General features: G+C 39.0%; 1 protein-coding gene across 1 annotated transcript in view; it reads right to left on the bottom strand.

Moving 5' to 3' along the window:
- SI (sucrase-isomaltase) overlaps positions 1-19712 on the bottom strand; it is a 511413-nt gene that overhangs the window by 265771 nt on the left and 225930 nt on the right. The window contains exons 17-20 of the mRNA XM_073578947.1: positions 11660-11831; positions 9183-9299; positions 2462-2616; positions 1790-1874 (exon numbers count right to left, since the gene is read on the bottom strand). Coding sequence (XP_073435048.1) covers positions 1790-1874; positions 2462-2616; positions 9183-9299; positions 11660-11831 — 529 coding nt within the window. The remainder of the gene's footprint in view (positions 1-1789; positions 1875-2461; positions 2617-9182; positions 9300-11659; positions 11832-19712) is intronic.

Genomic DNA, 19712 nt, shown 5'->3' with positions numbered 1-19712 from the left:
GTCATAGCTGACTCTGCTCCCGTTACTTCACAATGACCTTTGCACATTAAAAGTTTCATTACAAAAGATTGTCTTAGTCAGTCTATTTGTCACGTGGACCCGTCCTGTGTGACACAACCCGCAGGTCGGTAACTAAAACAACAAGACATGGCACATGTAACTGTCCTGTGTGACACGACCCGCAGGCCGGTAACTAAAACAACAAGACACGGGGGAAGGGGAAACAATTACAATGGTGGGCCCTGCGATAGGGAACGGGGACGTGGAGACCTGCTGCACTCCCCTGAGTCAGTGTCCCTCACATTCCTAACGTTCCCTATACAGGCTCCTCACCTGTCGCCGAGCTTGAACTTGTCACCCTAGCACACCCTATACCTATCCCTTGCTAGGGAGCTGGGTGGTGCAGGTACTGGCCCCACCGCTGTACTAATACACACCAGGGAAAAATACAAACAGGAATAACACCACTTAGCTTTGCTCTGTTGCTATTGCTCCCAGCAACAGAGTGCACCACCAGAATGCAGCTTTCCTCCAGAATAGCTGCTACTTCTCCAAGCTTTGTCAGAGCTGCAAGGAACACCTCTCTGTAATTCCTTCCTTCACCAGACTTTACAACAGAGCTCCCCTGAGCTGCTCTCTGTAGTTCCTTCCTTCAGCAGTCTTGGAAATGAGCAATATCACCAACAGTGATTGCAACCACCTGACAATCTTTTATAGGTAAGAGCCAGCAATCACACCTGCTTCATAATCATATGCACTAAACTAAAGTAACCAGAGTGCAATGACCCTAACGGCCACCGGGGGCAAAACTAGAACTGAAACCACACAGTGCAATGACCCTAATGGCCACCGGGGGCAAAAACTAACTTTAAGCACACAGCTTAAGGAAAAAAAAGGTTACTAGTGCTTTTTATCTGTCATGATCCAGCATGGATCATGATACTTTTGCTGCTGATGTATATGTAGATTTCCTAAAACAATAGGAAATTAGAAAAAAACTAAAACAAAAAACTCTGTAAAAAAAAATTGGAATATGGCTATAAATTTCAGCCCAACCAAATACCTAACTATTTAGGGGTACTTGTGCCCATCACAGTTGGGTATATGATAGGGTTGAAATACCTTTTCATGTTTTAAGATTTTTGTTTCCATCAATCTATGGGTAGCAATAGAGGAATAGTTTTCTGACTCCTGCAGGAGAACTAATTTCCAGACTTCTACTTTGGAATAATTGTGTACAAGACTCCTTATACCAGTTATGTCTGCACAATCAAAATCTCTGAAAGGTCTCACTGATTGGCAATTTTGTGAGCAATTTTGTGACCAGGTGTGTTCCTACAAAAAAGTCTAAAAGAGGGAAAAAGAGCACACAATAGAGTGATACCCTATGGAGGTGTTTATAAGGTATTTGATGAACTGTGGGCACAAAACCTGTACGATAGAAGCTATAATGCTCACTAGTGGCCAACTTTGTTGCTTAGCAAGTTGCTGCATGTAGGAATATGCTTCACAACAAGAATATCTACATTTTATACAGCATCCAGAGGAACATGCCACAAAATGTTGGTGAGTATATAAACCCTAAATTTAACCTGAGGGAAAGAGAAAATATTTCTTTAAGTCTAAACTACTTTTCTTGGAAATTTATTAGAATTTATTAGATCGTAGAGATGAGAACTCCATGAATAGATCCAGAGTAATTACATCCATTAAATAAACAAGAAAATAAAGTAAACAATATCAAAAAATAGATAAAATGATATAAAAGAAGGCAAAAACATATATGTACCTGATCAAGAACGGGTGTTATAAGAAGGCCTGGTCCCCATAAAAATTGTCTGTCAATTGCCCAAGTTTCTGGATCAGAATAGAATCTACAAATAAAGGATTAGAAAGATATGTTTTATCCATCGGATATTAACCTCGTGCCTATAAAATTTGTTAAAAAAGCAATTTTTTTATTTAGAGCAGTGTTACATAGCTTGAAGTGAGGAGCCAAATGTCCTCTACTAAGACACTCTATATATTATGAACATCTAAACAATAGATCCCTGACACATAACAATGGCTGTAATCCTAATATCCCTAAAGAGAAATCAGAATCTAAGCTTCATCTGCACAAAAAATACCATATCTATTTTATGGAATTCTATGCATGGAGGACGAAGCCTTGCTACAGAGTGTCCCCTAGACTTTGTGCACTTCATTCACAGAATACAAGCTGCTATAAAGATCTGTCTTCTGCTAACAGGGCCTGGAAGGCATAGGTAAAAAACAAGTTAAGTAATAAAATTTTGCTGACAAACTTGTTTTCCTTCTTAATTACATAGCAGTTCTTTCTTTTTATGCCTTCATTTTGGCATCCACAACTGTACTAAAGAAGTCCATATTTAAAATGGTGTCTCCAAAAGAAGATGTTGCAATCATTTGTTGGAAGACAGTATTTAATGATGGTACTTACTCATGAAGTAAAGGCCTCACTACAGTTTCTCCCTTGGTATGGGCTTTGAAGAAGAGAGTGTAAAGGTATGGAAGGAGAGTGTATCGGATCTTTAGATAATGTATTGATGTTTGCACAAGTACAGAACTTGCTCCAAAGAAGGCAGGGTCTTGTGCCTGATGAGGAATAAATCAATAAAATAATATTTTTTTACTTAATATAAATACTTTTCACAAATACTAGAGTTCTACTTAGGGTTGAGGTAAGAGCTTATCCGAATAGCTATAGCGCTTACCGAATAGCTGCCTCGGGAACCCGGATACCTGGAACGCTCCCGATAATCAGCTGTTCGGCTCTGCAGCTGTGTCGCGACTGTGTGACAGTCACAGCACATGCATGGAGAGCCTGTTTATTGTGACAGTGAAATAGCCGCAACATATGCAGCTGCGAAGCTAAACAGCTGATCATCGTGAGTGCTCCAGGTATCCGGGTCCCCGATGCAGTGATTCAGTAAGCGCTATAGTTATTCGGATAAGCTCTTATCCAAAGCTTTTCGCTCATCCCTAGTTCTACTATAAAAAAATAACCAGTGAAGCAATTAGATAAATATCTACTTCTCTAAACTCAGGAGAAACAATGTTTTACCCACTTATGTAGAGTAACATGCCACAATTTCAGTGAATTTCTCCCCATATACGGCTTTTCCGCAGGACATCATAGATGTCAATGTTTATGATGTTCATATGTCCTCTTGGAGAATAAACACAGAGTTTATCTTTTCTTTTTTTTTATTAATCTCTTTCCGCTAAATGGATGCACATTAATTGTCATGTTCTTCCCACCAGAAAACATGATGGCACATTCAGTGCCGGTTGTAAAATGCAGCTGACAATCTGCTCCGATCAATGGTCAATGAAAGATCACAGTTATCTTTGATCTCAGTACCTCTGCCATCATAAGTAGGTACCCACTGCAATATACAGCCATCACCAGTTGCTTATGGCTCATCAGTGGTCTAGTCCTCTGGTGGGACAACATATTGTGAAATTAATATCAATAAAATTTAGTTAAAAAAGTTCCCCTCCTCCAAAAACAATTAACACATTATTTTAATCGTTCATATACATTAGCTATCTCAAACCAACCAAACCGTAATTCCATGAATGACTGGAGTCTGGCACATAGCAAGAGGATGCTGTAGTAGTAGCAAAATCTAAAAAATAGTAGGCTATAAGTCTAAAAGTTTCTTAATTCATCATAAGAGACATCAAGTAACACAGGAACAGACATATCCTTGATAAACCCTAACATTTCAAACGCAGCCATTCTTAGTCATTATTTTATCCATATCTCCCATGGTGCAAAAAATAAAAGTTCAATAAAAAAATAAATCTCTGAAATGCTGTTTTTCCCATTTATCCATATAAAATGTAATAAAAGCCATGCAGTAACATGTCCCCATAAAAGAATGATAAATGCATACTCTTGAATACAATAAAGATGGCATTTACACAGGATCGTACAAGTACAAAAAAAAACAATGGAGAAATAAATATTTTTCCATTAACCACATGAAGAAATATGTTAATCAATAAAGCCTCATTCCTATCTTATATTTAGTGGAGACAATGGGAAAAGCTTACTAAGTTTATGTTAAAGTCAGCCATGACAGCTCTATTAGCTGTAGTGGGATCTATTTAATATATTTGTCATGAACTTTTCAGCAGCTTTTTATGACTTATGTGTTTATCAATAGAGTTGAGCGATACCGTCCGATACTTCAAAGTATCGTATCGGATGGTATCGGCCGATCTTTAAAAAAAGTATCGGTATCGCCGATTCCGATACCGGAAGTCCCATTCAAGTCTATGGGACTTCCGGTATCGGAATAAGAAAAACCCTTTCCTGCCCTTGTACAGCCTCTCTGGGGTCTGTACGGGCCTTTCGGGGGGCTGTGCCGGCCTGCCAGGGGGTCTGTGCAGGCTCCGGTGGGCTGTGCCGGCCTGCCGGGGGGCTGTGCCGGCCTGCCGGGGGGCTGTGCAGGCTCCGGGGGGCTGTGCCGGCCTGCCGGGGGGCTGTGCCGGCCTGCCGGTGGTCTGTGCAGGCTCCGGGGGGCTGTGCCGGCCTGCCGGGGGGCTGTGCCGGCCTGCCGGTGGTCTGTGCAGGCTTCGGGGGTCTGTGCAGGCATCGTCCGATGGGACTACAAGTCCCATCGGGCGATGCCTGCTACCATGACAGTGATTGACACATTAGCCAATGATGGGACAGTAGTAGTCCCATCATCCGGCTAATGTGTTGAATGTAAAAAAAAAAAAAAATTACATGCTACATACATACAACATGCATACTACATACATGCTACATTCATACTACATACTACATACATGCTACATACATGCTACATTCATACTACATAAATACTACATACATACTACATATATACTACATGCATGCTACATACATACTGCATGCTACATACATACTACATGCTACATACATACTACATGCTACATACATACCACATATATACTACATACATACTACATACATACTACATGCATGCTACATGCATGCTACATGCTACATACATAACACATATATACTACATGCATGCTACATACATAGTACATGCTACATGCATGCTACATACATACTACATGCTACATACTACATATATACTACATGCATGCTACATACATACTACATGCTACATACTACATATATACTACATGCATGCTACATACATACTACATGCTACATACATACTACATATATACTACATGCATGCTACATACATACTACATATATACTACATGCATGCTACATACATACTACATGCTACATACATACTACGTATATACTACATGCATGCTACATACATACTACATGCTACATACATACCACATACATACTACATACATGCTACATGCTACATATATACTACATATATACTACATGCATGCTACATACATACTACATGCTACATACATACTACATATATACTACATACATACTACATACATACTACATGCTGCATACATACTACATATATACTACATGCATGCTACATACATACTACATGCTACATACATACCACATACATACTACATACATGCTACATATATACTACATATATACTACATACATACTACATACATACTACATGCATGCTACATACATACTACATACATACTACATGCTACATACATACCACATACATACTACATACATACTACATGCTACATACATTCATACATATATACTACATGCATGCTACATACATACTACATATATACTACATGCATGCTACATACATACTGCATGCTACATGCATGCTACATACATACTACATACATACTACATGCTACATGCATACCACATATATACTACATACATACAATACATTCATACAATACATACATAGACATACAGTACATATAACATAGAGTAACATACTTACCAATACTTGTCACATTGTTCCCCGAAGCCATTGTCTTTTCCGGAATAAATATTAACATAACAAACCACAAAAATACTCACCCACGATCCGAAGCAGTCCACGAGTGTGTCCCACGACGATCTTGGGTAGAGAACTGCAGCATCAGATGATGCTGCCGTTCTCTACGGGCTGCAGGAATCCAATGACGGAAGGTAGGTATCCTTCCGCACTGTATTCCTCCGCCACTTAAAAAAAAAAAAGTCCCTAGTCTCACTTTATGCCATTGCTGTGTGGGAAATTCCCACACAGCAATGGCATAAAGTGAGACTAGGGACTTTTTTTTTTTAAGTGGCGGAGGAATACAGTGCGGAAGGATACCTACCTTCCGTCATTGGATTCCTGCAGCCCGTAGAGAACGGCAGCATCATCTGATGCTGCAGTTCTCTACCCAAGATCGTCGTGGGACACACTCGTGGACTGCTTCGGATCGTGGGTGAGTATTTTTGTGGTTTGTTATGTTAATATTTATTCTGGAAAAGACAATGGCTTCGGGGAACAATGTGACAAGTATTGGTAAGTATGTTACTCTATGTTATATGTACTGTATGTCTATGTATGTATTGTATGAATGTATTGTATGTATGTAGTATATATGTGGTATGTATGTAGCATGTAGTATGTATGTAGTATGTATGTAGCATGCATGTAGCATGCAGTATGTATGTAGCATGCATGTAGTATATATGTAGTATGTATGTAGCATGCATGTAGTATATATGTAGTATGTATGTAGCATGTATGTAGTATGTATGTGGTATGTATGTAGCATGTAGTATGTATGTAGCATGCATGTAGTATATATGTAGTATGTATGTAGCATGTAGTATGTATGTAGTATGTATGTAGTATGTATGTGGTATGTATGTAGCATGTAGTATGTATGTAGCATGCATGTAGTATGTATGTAGTATGCATGTAGTATGCATGTAGTATGTATGTAGCATGTATGTGGTATGTATGTGGTATGTATGTAGCATGTAGTATGTATGTAGCATGCATGTAGTATATATGTAGTATGTATGTAGCATGTAGTATGTATGTAGTATGTATGTAGTATGTATGTGGTATGTATGTAGCATGTAGTATGTATGTAGCATGCATGTAGTATGTATGTAGTATGTATGTAGTATATATGTAGTATGTATGTAGCATGTATGTGGTATGTATGTAGCATGTAGTATGTATGTAGCATGTAGTATGTATGTAGCATGCATGTAGTATATATGTAGTATGTAGTATGTATGTAGTATGTATGTGGTATGTATGTAGCATGTAGTATGTATGTAGCATGCATGTAGTATGTATGTAGCATGCATGTAGTATGTATGTAGTATGCATGTAGTATGTATGTAGTATGTATGTAGTATGTATGTAGTATGTATGTGGCATGTATGTGGTATGTATGTAGCATGTAGTATGTATGTAGCATGCATGTAGTATATATGTAGTACGTAGTATGTATGTAGTATGTATGTGGTATGTATGTAGCATGTAGTATGTATGTAGCATGCATGTAGTATGTATGTAGCATGCATGTAGTATGTATGTAGCATGCATGTATGTATGTAGCATGCATGTAGCATGCATGTAGTATGTATGTAGTATGTATGTAGTATGTATGTAGCATGCAGCATGTATGTAGCATGTATGTAGCATGTATGTAGTATGTATGTAGTATACATGTAGTATGTATGTAGCATGTAGTATGTATGTAGCATGTAGTATGTATGTAGTATTTTTTTTTTTAACATTTAACACATTAGCCGGATGATGGGACTACTACTGTCCCATCATTGGCTAATGTGTCAATCACTGTCATGGTAGCAGGCATCGCCAGATGGGACTTGTAGTCCCATCGGACGATGCTTGCACAGACCCCCGGACATCAGCACAGCCCCCCGGCAGGCCGGCACAGCCCCCCGGCAGGCCAGTACAGACCCCCACAGGGTGCACAGACCACCGGCAGGCCGGCACAGCCCCCCGGCAGGCCGGTACAGACCCCCACAGGGTGCACAGACCACCGGCAGGCCGGCACAGCCCCCCGGCAGGCCGGTACAGACCCCCACAGGGTGCACAGACCACCGGCAGGCCGGCACAGCCCCCCGGCAGGCCGGTACAGACCCCGGGCAGTCCACACAGCCCCCCGGCAGGCCGTCACAGCCCCCCGGCAGGCCGGCAGAGACCCCCGGAAGGCCCGAAATGACGGCGCATCATGATGCGCACACACCGCGCATCATGATGACGTCAGGCTGTCAATCAACTGAACTTGCGATTCCGATGCCGAATTCCGATATTGAAAAAATATCGGAAGTCGGTATCGGAATTCCGATACAGCAAGTATCGGCCGATACCCGATACTTGCGGTATCGGAATGCTCAACACTATTTATCAATGAAAGATGGCATCCATCACAGTCATCCTTTATATACTGTATATACAGTTTACTTAAGGAGCGTTATACACATGTCTATGACAGATGCCCTTATAAGGTAGCTGTCACTCATATGGAACAAGGCTAAATATGTATATATACTGTAGCTTGATTTAATCCACTTACTGGACACCACTAGTGATGAGCGAGTATACTCGTTATTCAGGTTTTTCCGAGCATGCTCGGGAGATCTCCGAGTATTTTGGCGTGCTCGGAGATTTAGTTTTTGTCGCCTCAGCTGCATGATTTGCGACTGCTAGACAGCTTGAATACATGTGTGGAATGCCTGTTTGTTAGGGAATTCCTACATATATTCAGCCTGTCTACAAGTCGCAAATCATGCAGCTGAGACGACGAAATCTAACTCTCCGAGCACACCAAAATACTCGGAGATCACCCGAGCATGCTTGGGAAAACCCAAGCAACGAGTATACTCGCTCATCACTAGACACCACCAGATAGAATAGCTAATTATTACTATGCTAATGTCTACTATTTTTGCAACATACTCAAATATAATACCTGCAAAAGACAAAATGAGCAAAAAGGACTATCCCGAACAGAGTTACCGTGTCGTGGTGAGATGGCTTTCATGCTACTTTTGATCAAAAACAGTATTACTTAAAACTCTGTATTATTTAGATGCACTTTTGCTTTTACTTATTTAGTTACTGCAGGGTTTTGCAGGTTTTATGTTTTATGGCCAATGTCAACATGCATTTATATACTGCATGTGTATCAGCTCAAACCAAGCTCAATTTTTGTGTTTATACTCAAATATAATGTCTACATTTTCAGTTAAGAAAACTTACCCTGTAATTTTCAGCATTGTGATTTCTCGAAAATGGATAAAATGCCCCAACTTGCATCCATCGAGTGCATAGTTCTTCAGTGCAATCATCAAAGAAGCCACAAATATCTGCACCAATCTAAAGGCAAAACATTGAATGTTTTTTCACCACAATATAATATATTGTGTATTGCTACTATGCATTATGAATGGCTCTCCTATAATAAATGTTTTATCCTAATGAATATTTTTCACTGGATAGGTGATGTATGTCTGATGACTGGTGGCATCATGGGAAAGGGGAAGGTGTAGTTCTTCTTCACCGTACAATCAAAATGAGAACTTTAAATGAAGCAGCAGAGAATAATGCATTATGCCATGACATACAAGATCTATGACGGATGGAGACAGACAAGTAAAGCACTCAGCTGTTTATGTCAGACCCATTTACATTGTATGCTTGACAACTGCTTCACGAAAAGAGAATCTGGGTGAAGATTTTGCTACCTCATCTGAATGCAGCATAATGTAGGCAAAGACACCCTGAATCAATGATGTACCACTTATATTATTGGGTGCAGCCATTCTAACACAATCAGAGCTCTTAGATGTAGAATGAAGCCAAGCTGAGAATGCTAACTCTGCCCACACAAGGCTCTGTGTGCACAAGTCTATAGACAGTGAGGTGCTTATTAAATGAGGAGGGGCATGGCCGCACTAGTATAGTCCAGCAATGTCAATGTCTTAGTGATGCACTCGTGTTTCAGTCTCTATACCCTGCTGTCTACAGATTACAAAGCAAAACCCTTCTGACAGATTCCCTTTAAATGCCTCCTACTTTTAATGAATGGAAAGCTTCCCAGCAGTGAGCCTTGAGCAATGATATATATACTGTATATATATATATATATATATCTCTGTCCGTTGTATAGGTTTCAAATACGTATTCTGACAAAATCCCATAGCTACATATTTGATCAAACAAAAACTTACAGTAAGGGTTCTTTACAGTTAGAGCAGTCAAGAGTGTGGAGAATCCTACTGCAAAAAGTAGTAATGGCAAATACTATCTCAGCATTTAACAAAGGTGTGAGTGCTTTTCTCACAACAAATGGCATTGTGGGTTATAAATAATCTAGTGATGAGAGTCAACTTTTCAGCTTATGTAATTATTTCAGTTTGAAATAATTGACCCAAAAGTAACATTTAGACTTTTTGAAAGGTAGACTTTTATTTACCTATTGTACATTATTTTATGAAAATCCAACTTGTAAGAATTCTTTAGGAAAATGTTTTTTTTTTTTTGGGGGGGAATATCTAAAATAATTCCACTGTAAAGGAAAGAAAAAAGCACACCTAGTCACATCTCTTGTTGGCTGCCTTGTAAGTCAATGTACAACGACTTACACAGATACTTCCTGCGGAAAGCACTAGAGAGAAAGTTTTTTTAGTATTTTCCTAGCATACTTATTGTCTGCAAATCTAGAAAGCCTCATGTAGACATCTGTTGTTCATGTATGTGATCTATGTGTGTTTGTCATGGATAGAACACATCACTGTCACAGTCTACGGAGCTGCTTTTAGAACGTCGTGGAGACGTCACGCAAGTCTATGGGTCTGAGAAAATCATGGAAAAATCATGGAAAGCACACAGATTGCACTTGTTTGTTATACGTGTACGTGTGCTGTCCATTTCTAACATTTTAATGGGTAGAAGAAGCATAGCTTTCGTTGGCATACAAGAGAATCATTGATGTAAAAACTGACACAATGCCCAAATACTGCTGAAAATTGGATCCCGAAAACTGATGAAAATCTGTCCTTTTATTCTTATTCGAAAAAAGAAAAGGATATCTGACTAAGGTATAAACAGAATGGGAGCTACTATTATTGCCTGCATACTGTCTAGAGAACAGATTAGAGAGAAATTAAATGGACGGCGGTGTGTATATATTTTTTGCTGTGATATCATAATGCTCCTTTTAAGTATAATGCTAAGTATGTGGAACTTATTAGTTATGCATTTTTCAAAAACAAAAGTTAAAATATGCCAAAAATATGAGACATTTTCTGCAAGTAAAAAAAAGAGTTATTGGGCTTCTATTCTACCTTTATGTACACGATGATAAAAATCATATTTTTAGATATAAATGATTCCCCATGATTTCATGATAATATGTAACTGTGCAAAAAAAAGTAATAAACAATTTAAGTGATATAATAAATGTATGCAAATCTGTATTTTAGCTTTAATTTTCATGTAGACTATTGTATTCTCTATCTATGTATAATAGACATCTGCTTACAACGCATTGTTGCCACTGAAATATGTAGCTGGAAACGTCGCCTATTTTCCCGCTTCTCGCAATGTTGACTGTCACTAAAACCTCCAATTGGCAACGAAATGGATCATGATGTTCTACACAAATAAACACAATTTAGTGCTAATTCCCAGAGATGACCATTTGTCTTTCAAGCTTATTTTTGTAATGTGCTTACATAAGGTATTCCAAAAAGACTGAACTCAAGCATTCCCGGTATTGCCCATTTAATATCGTTCCAGTTGGCAGCATTATCTCCAAGCCAATGTCCTGAGTATTTGCCGGATCCAGCAAAAGTAGATCGAGAGAAAATAATGCTTCTTTTTCCAGGGAAAACAGCTTTGATGGCTCTGAAAATGAAAAGCCGTTATAAATTGTAGCTCGCTGCAACTACTGTCTTGATCACATGCATGCTGTAATCATTCTTCTGCCTTAGAAAATGTTACATATTGACGAATGCGGTGACATTTCTGCTCATAATATTTCTAAAAATAATATACCACAGGGTTCTGGGCACTAAACTGTGATTTTCTATTAGTTTACATACTGTATATACATCTCTAGAAAAAAGGAAAATAGCTCATTATTCTATACAGTGGCTTACCAATTGCTTTAGCGTAGAAGTTATTCATGTTAAAAGTAATGATGAAAAAAAAAACGATTATAATGTGGTACCGTGTTATTCATAAAAATCAATGGTAAAAATAAAACAAACTTTAGAAATGCTTGCACAAATAAAATATTCTAACATGCTATCTTTCAAAGTAATGGAACTTTTCAGAGGATAAAGAAGTGTTTCTGCACAAAGGGCTAAAAAGTATTTGCTTTATTAAATTATTTCAATAATGGCATTCACAATAATTAATAAAAGGGTCCCTCAAGCCATGAGGGAACCCAGCTCTAAATTACCCTATATAATTAATGTGTGTGCATTGTAATATAATATTTCACAAATAAAGAAATATATGCATTCAAGAGCTAGCGTGATATCAATAACGTTGCACCTGGCACAATTGATGGCCAAAAAAAATTAATTTTCACTTGCCACTATAATAAATACCTATCCTTGTTTGCAGCATGTAAGCTGAAAAAGCCCATGTAAACAGTGCGTTCTTAGCATGCATCAAAAAAACAAAGGAAACACACGAATCCAGTCAAATATTGCTATTATTGCTATACAAGTGTGCCAGTATAAACATAAGATTAAAATTATGGGTATATTAAATGAACATTAAGTGTGCTAATCATATGGGTTAAATTGCAAATAGGAGATGCGTCCCTTCACCTTGATGTGCGTTTCTTAATTGCTTCTTCTGGGAGCATATAAAGCAAAGGTGAAACGCCCCTGAAAGAAGCAAAGGCGAAACTAGTGTTAGGATGGAGGGACGCAGCTCCTACTTCCATTACAACCCTTGATATTAGTACACTTAATGTTCAGTTAATATACCCATAATTTTATTATTATATTTATACTGGCACACTGGTATAGCTACAGTGGGTATGGAAAGTATTCAGACCCTTTTAAATTTTTCACTCTTTATTTCATTGCAGCCATTTGGGAAATTCAAAAAAGTTCATTTTTTTGATCATTAATGTGCACTCTGCACCCCATCTTGACTGAAAAAAACAGAAAGGTAGAAATGTAGAAATTTTTGCAAGTTCATTAAAAAAAGAAAAACTGAAATATCACATGGTCATAATTATTCAGACCCTTTGCTCAGTATTGAGTAGAAGCACCCTTTAGAGCTAGTACAGCGATGAGTCTTCTTGGGAAAGATGCAATAAGCTTTTCACACCTGGATTTGAGGATCCTCTGCTATCCATCCTTGTAGATCCTCTCCAGTTCTGTCAGGTTGGATGGTGAATGTTGGTGGACAGCCATTTTCAGGTCTCTCCAGAGATGCTCAATTGGGTTTAGGTCAGGGCTCTGGTTGGGCCAGTCAAGAATGGTCATAGAGTTGTTCTGAAGCCACTCCTTTGTTATTTTAGCTGTGTGCTTAGGGTCATTGTCTTGTTGGAAGGTGAACCTTCGGCCATGTATGAGGTACAGAGCACTCTGGAAGAGGTTTTCATCCAGGATATCTCTATACTTGGCCACATTCTATGTTTCCTTCAATTGCAACCAGTTATCCTGTCCCTGCAGCTGAAAAACACTCCATAGCATCATGCTACCATCACCATGTTTCACTGTTGTGATTGTATTGGGCAGGTGATGAGCAGTGCCTGGTTTGCTCCACGCATGCCACTTACCAAAAAGTTCTATCTTCATCTCATCAGACCAGAGAATCTTATTTCTCATAGTCTGGTAATCCTTCATGTGCTTTTAGCAAACTATATGGGGGCTTTCATATGTCTGGCACTGAGGAGAGGCTTCTGTTGTCCACTCTGCCATAAAACAGCCAGACTGGTGGAGGGATGCAGTGATAGTTGATTTTGTGGAACTTTCTCCCATCACCCTACTGCATCTGTGGACCTCAGCCACAGTGATCTTGGGGTTCTTCTTTACACCTCTCACCTCTCACTTCTCCCATGAATGCTCTGTTTGAGTGGACGGCCAGGTCTCGGAAGACTTCTGGTGGTCCCAAACTTTTTCTGTTTAAGGATTGTGGAGGCCACTGTGCTCTTAGGAACCTTGCGTACTGCAGAAATTATTTTGTAACCTTGGCCAGATCTGTGCCTTGCCACAATTCTGTCTAAGCTCCTTGGCCAGTTCCTTTGACCTCATCAATCTCATTTGGTCTGATATGCATTGTGAGCTGGGAGACCTTATATAGACCGGTGTGTGCCTTCACAAATCAAGTCCTATCAGTTTAATTAAATACAGCTGGACTCCAGAGAAGGAGTAGAACTATCTCAAGGAGAGTCACAAGGAAATGGACAGCATGTGTTAAATATGAGTCTCCGAGCAAAGGGTCTTAATACTTATGACCATGTGATATTTCAGTTTTTCTTTTTTAATAAATTTGCAACAATTTCTAGATTATTGTTTCTTTTTCAGTCAAGATGGGGTGCAGAGTGCACATTAATGAGAAAAAAATTACCTTTATTGAATTTACCAAATGGCTGCAATATAACAAAGAGTGAAAAATTTAAAGGGCTTTGAATACTTTCCGTACCCACTGTATATTTAACAGGGTTCACGTGTTTCTTTTGATTTTTGACACATACTGTGAACATACTGTTTATATGGGCTTTTTTAGTTTACATGCTGCACACAAGGTTAGGTATTTATTATAATGGAAAGTGAAAATTAATTTTTTGGCCATCAGTTTTGCCAGGTTCAACGCTATCAACATCATGCTATCTCTTGAATGCATATTTTTCTTTATTTGGGAAATATCATGTTACAATGTGCACATACTTTAATTATATATGGTAATTTGTAGCTGGGTTCCCTCAAGGCTAGAGGCACCCTTTTATTAATTACTAGCTGAAGAGCCTGGCGCTGCCCGGGCATAGTAACTAACTGTGGTTAGTTATAGCAAATTATAATTATCCTCCATCTCATAGTCCCGTGCCCATATACCCTTCATACATATCCACCATCCCGTAGGCCCATGCCCTTATACCCATCATACATAGCCTCCATCCCATAGTCGAGTGCCCATATACCCATCACACATCCTTCATCTCATAGTCCCATGCCCATATACCCATCATAGATATCCTCCATCCCATAGTCCCGTGCCCATATACCCATCATACATATCCACCATCCCATAGTCCCGTGCCCATATACCCGTCATACATATCCTCCATCCCATAGTCCCATGCCCATATAACCATCATATATATCCTCCATCCCATAGTCCAGTGCCCATATACCCATTACACATCCTCCATCCCATAGTGAACCATTATGACATAATAGTGAGCGGCGGGGATTGCAACCTATGATGACATCAGCGTCGCCATGGCAACCATTATGACATCATAATGAGGGGCGGGGCTTGATACACACACACTTTTCCCCATTATGTAGATAGGGGCAAAATTGTTTGGTGAATTGGAACGCGCGGGGTTAAAATTTCACCTCACAACATAGCTTAGGACGCTCTCAGGGTCCAGGCGTGTGACTGTGCCAAATTTTGTGGCTGTAGCTGCAACGGTGCGAATGCCAATCCCGGACATACACACACACATACATACATACACACACTTGAGCTTTATATATTAGATTGTGCATGTCATTATTGAAATAATTTAATAAAGCAAATACTTCTTTTCTCTTTGTGCAAAAAACATTTCTTTAACCTCTAAGAAGTTCTATTACTTTTGAAGTAAGTATATTATAGTTCCTTTTGACTTGTTAAAACCTCTTTTTGAGAAAAGGATTGTTTTGGGGGGGAACTATAATGTTTATCACAAATAAAATATTGCAAATACTTTAAAATTTTAGTAAGTCATTTTGTGATTGGTCGCTGTTGTTTTAACTATTTTTGCATAAATTATTAGTGCAAGTGAGTATAAGAAACTTTGTATCCAGGAAAAACTGATTCCTTCTCCAACTATCAGCAACTTTTTCCACTGCCCCTTACGCCCTGAGCTCATCATTCACACTCAAAAATCAATTTAGTATCATCTTAATTAAAGCAAAATGGCTTGTCTGCTCACTGAGGTGTCAGGTTACACCTCCTAGTATACTCTATGGGGAAGGGAGAGGGCAGGAGGATCAAAGCAATACATATGCAGGGAAGCATTCACATATAGACCAAAAAGCAGTGTTCTACAAATAAATGGGTCGTGTACTCTCTTCAAGGTACAAACATGAAACAACTCCAAAAATAGAGCTAATTTTTTTGCACGTATTATTTCATTGTGCATTTTATCTTCCCTTTGAAAACAGCTAGATTGTTCCTGCTCCCTAAGAAAATAATAATTTTTGAATGGCTTGATAAAAAAACTTTTATAATTGTTTAAACGTCTTGAAAAAAGAAAGCCTGTCACGCATCTTAAAAAATGAGATTATTGATAAATCTAATTGTAATTCCGCTTTTACCAGAACTGGATTTATGGGTACATTGCTTAGTCCTGCAGTATAATGTCTTTTTTGATGCTGTTGCATTTGTCTGTGTTCTAAACAGGGAAATAAGAGCAGGAATCATGATGTTTCTGTGAACTGCTTAAGGGAGACATCATAGCGGATAGTCTGCGGCCTTTATCTCACAGAGAGCTGAAGTTTCAGGGAAAATGAGTGAAAATTGCTGGATCCAAATCATATAATAGCAAGAGATGACGTTATTCTTCATGCACGCTAAACACACAAGACAAACTATTTTGAAAAACCACCTGGAATGACAGATGCGTTTAAGCGGCTTCTTGAATTTTTTCACATTGTGCAATCTAGTAAAGGATCTAAGGGAAATTACATTGGGGACTCTCAGCAGGACTTAGAGTTATAGTTTCAAATAATACTATTCATTTTAATATATTTGTGGTATCCCATTATAACTAATCTTGTGAACACTGTTAAATACAGTGGGTACGAACAGTATTCAGACCCCTTTACCCCCAAGGGTGGTTTGCATGTTAATGACCGGGTCAATTTTTACAATTCTGAGCACTGTCCATTTATAAGGTAATAACTCAGGAATGCTTCCATAGATCCCGATGATTCTGACATTTTTTCTTGTGACATATTGTACTTCTTGATAGTGGCAACATTTCTTTCATATTACTTGTGCTTATTTGTGAAAAAAAATGGAAATTTTGGCAAAAAAATTTAAAATTTTGCAATTTTCCAACTTAGAATTTTCATTCCCTTAAATTACAGAGAAATGTCACATAAAATACTTAATAAGTAACATTTCCCACATGGCTTCTTTACATCAGCACAATTTTGGAACCAATTTTTTTTTTGTTAGGAAGTTACAAGGGTTAAAAGTTAAACTGCGATTTCTCATTTTTGCAACATCATTTTTTTTAGGGACCACATCACATTTGAAGTCAATTTGAGGGGTCTATATGATAGAAAATACCCCAAAGTGATACCATTCTAAACACTACATCCCTGAAGATGCTCAAAATCACATTAAAGAAGTTTATTAACCTTTCAGGTGCTTCATATGAATTTTTATAATATTTAAAAAAATGAACGTTTAACTTTTTTTTCACAAAAAAATTACTTCAGGTTCTTTTTTTTATTATACCAAGAGTAAAAGGCGAAATTGGACCACAAAAGTTGATGTGAAATACCCCGCTGATACCCCATTTTTGCTGAAAAAACACTGTTTAGGCACATGGCAGAGCTCAGAAGGGAAGGAGCACTGTTTGACTTTTCAGTGCAAAATTGGCTGGAATTGAGATCGGACGCCATGATGCGTTTGGAGAGCCCCTGATGTGCCTAAACAGTGGAAACCCCCCACAAGTGACACCATTTTGGAAACTAGACCCACTAAGCAACTTTTATAGTTGTGTGGTGAGCATTTGAACCCCCAAGTGCTTCACAGAAGTTTGTAACGTAGAGCCGTAAAAATAAAAAATCACATTGTTTTCACAAAAATCATATTTTGCCCCCAATTTTTTATTTTCCCAAGGGTAACAGGAGAAATAGGGCCACAAAACTTGTTTTGCAATTTGTCCTGAGTATGCTGATACCCTATATGTAGGGGTAAACCACTGTTTGGGTGTATGGCAGAACTCGGAAGGGAAGGAGCACTGTTTTACTTTTTCAGCGCAAAATTGGCTGGAATTAAGATCGGATGCCATGTCGTGTTAAGAGAACCCCTGATGTCCCTAATCAGTGGAAACCCCCCACCAGTGACACAATTTTGGAAATTAGGGGCAGGACCTTGGGCCTGACATCACCACTCCCAGTGCCGCAGCCGGTCCGGGGTCCTGTCGGGTGTGCACATGCACCTATCGTACCTAGTCCCATGGCTGCGAAGTGTTCTTGCCGCTTACACCTAAAGAACATCTCTAGAATCTGCCCTTTTTTCACCATGGAAGCAACAAAAACCCTCAATGTAGCATTGATCCACTCCTGCCTGTATTACTGCAACGCTCTATTAATTGGCCTCCCCATTACTCGACTATCCCCTTTCCAGTCCATACTTAATGCAGCAACCAGGGTCATCTATCTGGCTAATCGGTACTCAGACGCGTCTGCTCTTCACCAGTCCTTACACTGGCTGCCCATTCATTATAGGATCCAATTCAAAGTACTTGTTCTCACCCACAAAGCTCTCCACGGTGCGGCACCCCCCTACATCTCCTCCCTCATTTCTGTCTATCGGCCTAGCCGATCGCTGCGCTCTGCAAACGACTCTTTCGACTAACCTCTGCACTAATCTGTACCTCCCACTCCCGACTCCAAGACTTCTCCCGTGCTGCTCCTATCCTCTGGAATGCTCTACCCCAAGAAATTAGGACTAACCACAATTTGCATAGTTTTAGGCACTCCCTCAAAACACATTTGTTCAGAGTGGCTTATCACGTTCACTAATCAAAGTTATTCTATGTGTAAGTGTGCGTGTGTAGCCCATTCACTATATCCATCCATCCTTCACTCCCTCAAGATGGCTGGACCTTCATAGTAGATATACAATTGTAAATACACACCTGTACTTTGTATCTTCCTCACCTCATTGTAGATTGTAAGCTCTCACGAGCAGGGTCATCTTATTTCATCTTATTTTGCTTTAATTATTGTATTGTTAACGTTGTTACTTATGGCTTGTGTTTTGAAACTGTTAAACTGTAAAGCGCTGCGGAATATGTTGGCGCTATATAAATAAAGATTATTATTATTACCTCCAGTTACTGACACTGCATTCCCCAGCATCTCATTCATTCACCAATGGTTTTCAGCCGGAATATTCACATCTTGGCACCATCCAGGTTGAAAAAAATTTAGTCCACAGACATGGATTATGGCGTGGGACACCAGGACAGACAGGTATAATATATTGTTGTTTTTCATTTTTATTACATGAGATCGAGGGCTTCGCTTGAATTAGGCATGATTTTAAGTATGGTTTAATTGAGATTAATAAAGGAGTCCATGTAATTTTTTTTCACATAAAGGACTTTATTCTTGGTGTTTGTGTCTTTATTTACAATACAACTATAGAATTAGTAATGGATAGGTGACTTATAGACTTTGCCATTACTAAGCCTTGGGCATGATACCCCACTTGCCACCGCTACATGGCCGTTGGAAGAGCCAGACAAAGCGCCAGAATTGGCATATCTAATAGATGTGCTATTTCTGTCCAACGGGTGGGCTGTTA

Source organism: Dendrobates tinctorius, unplaced genomic scaffold (assembly GCF_039654945.1).
Source record: "Dendrobates tinctorius isolate UK_male_01 unplaced genomic scaffold, ASM3965494v1 ptg000060l, whole genome shotgun sequence".
Lineage (NCBI taxonomy): Eukaryota > Metazoa > Chordata > Amphibia > Anura > Dendrobatidae > Dendrobates > Dendrobates tinctorius.
This window is presented reverse-complemented; position numbering and strand designations above follow the sequence as displayed.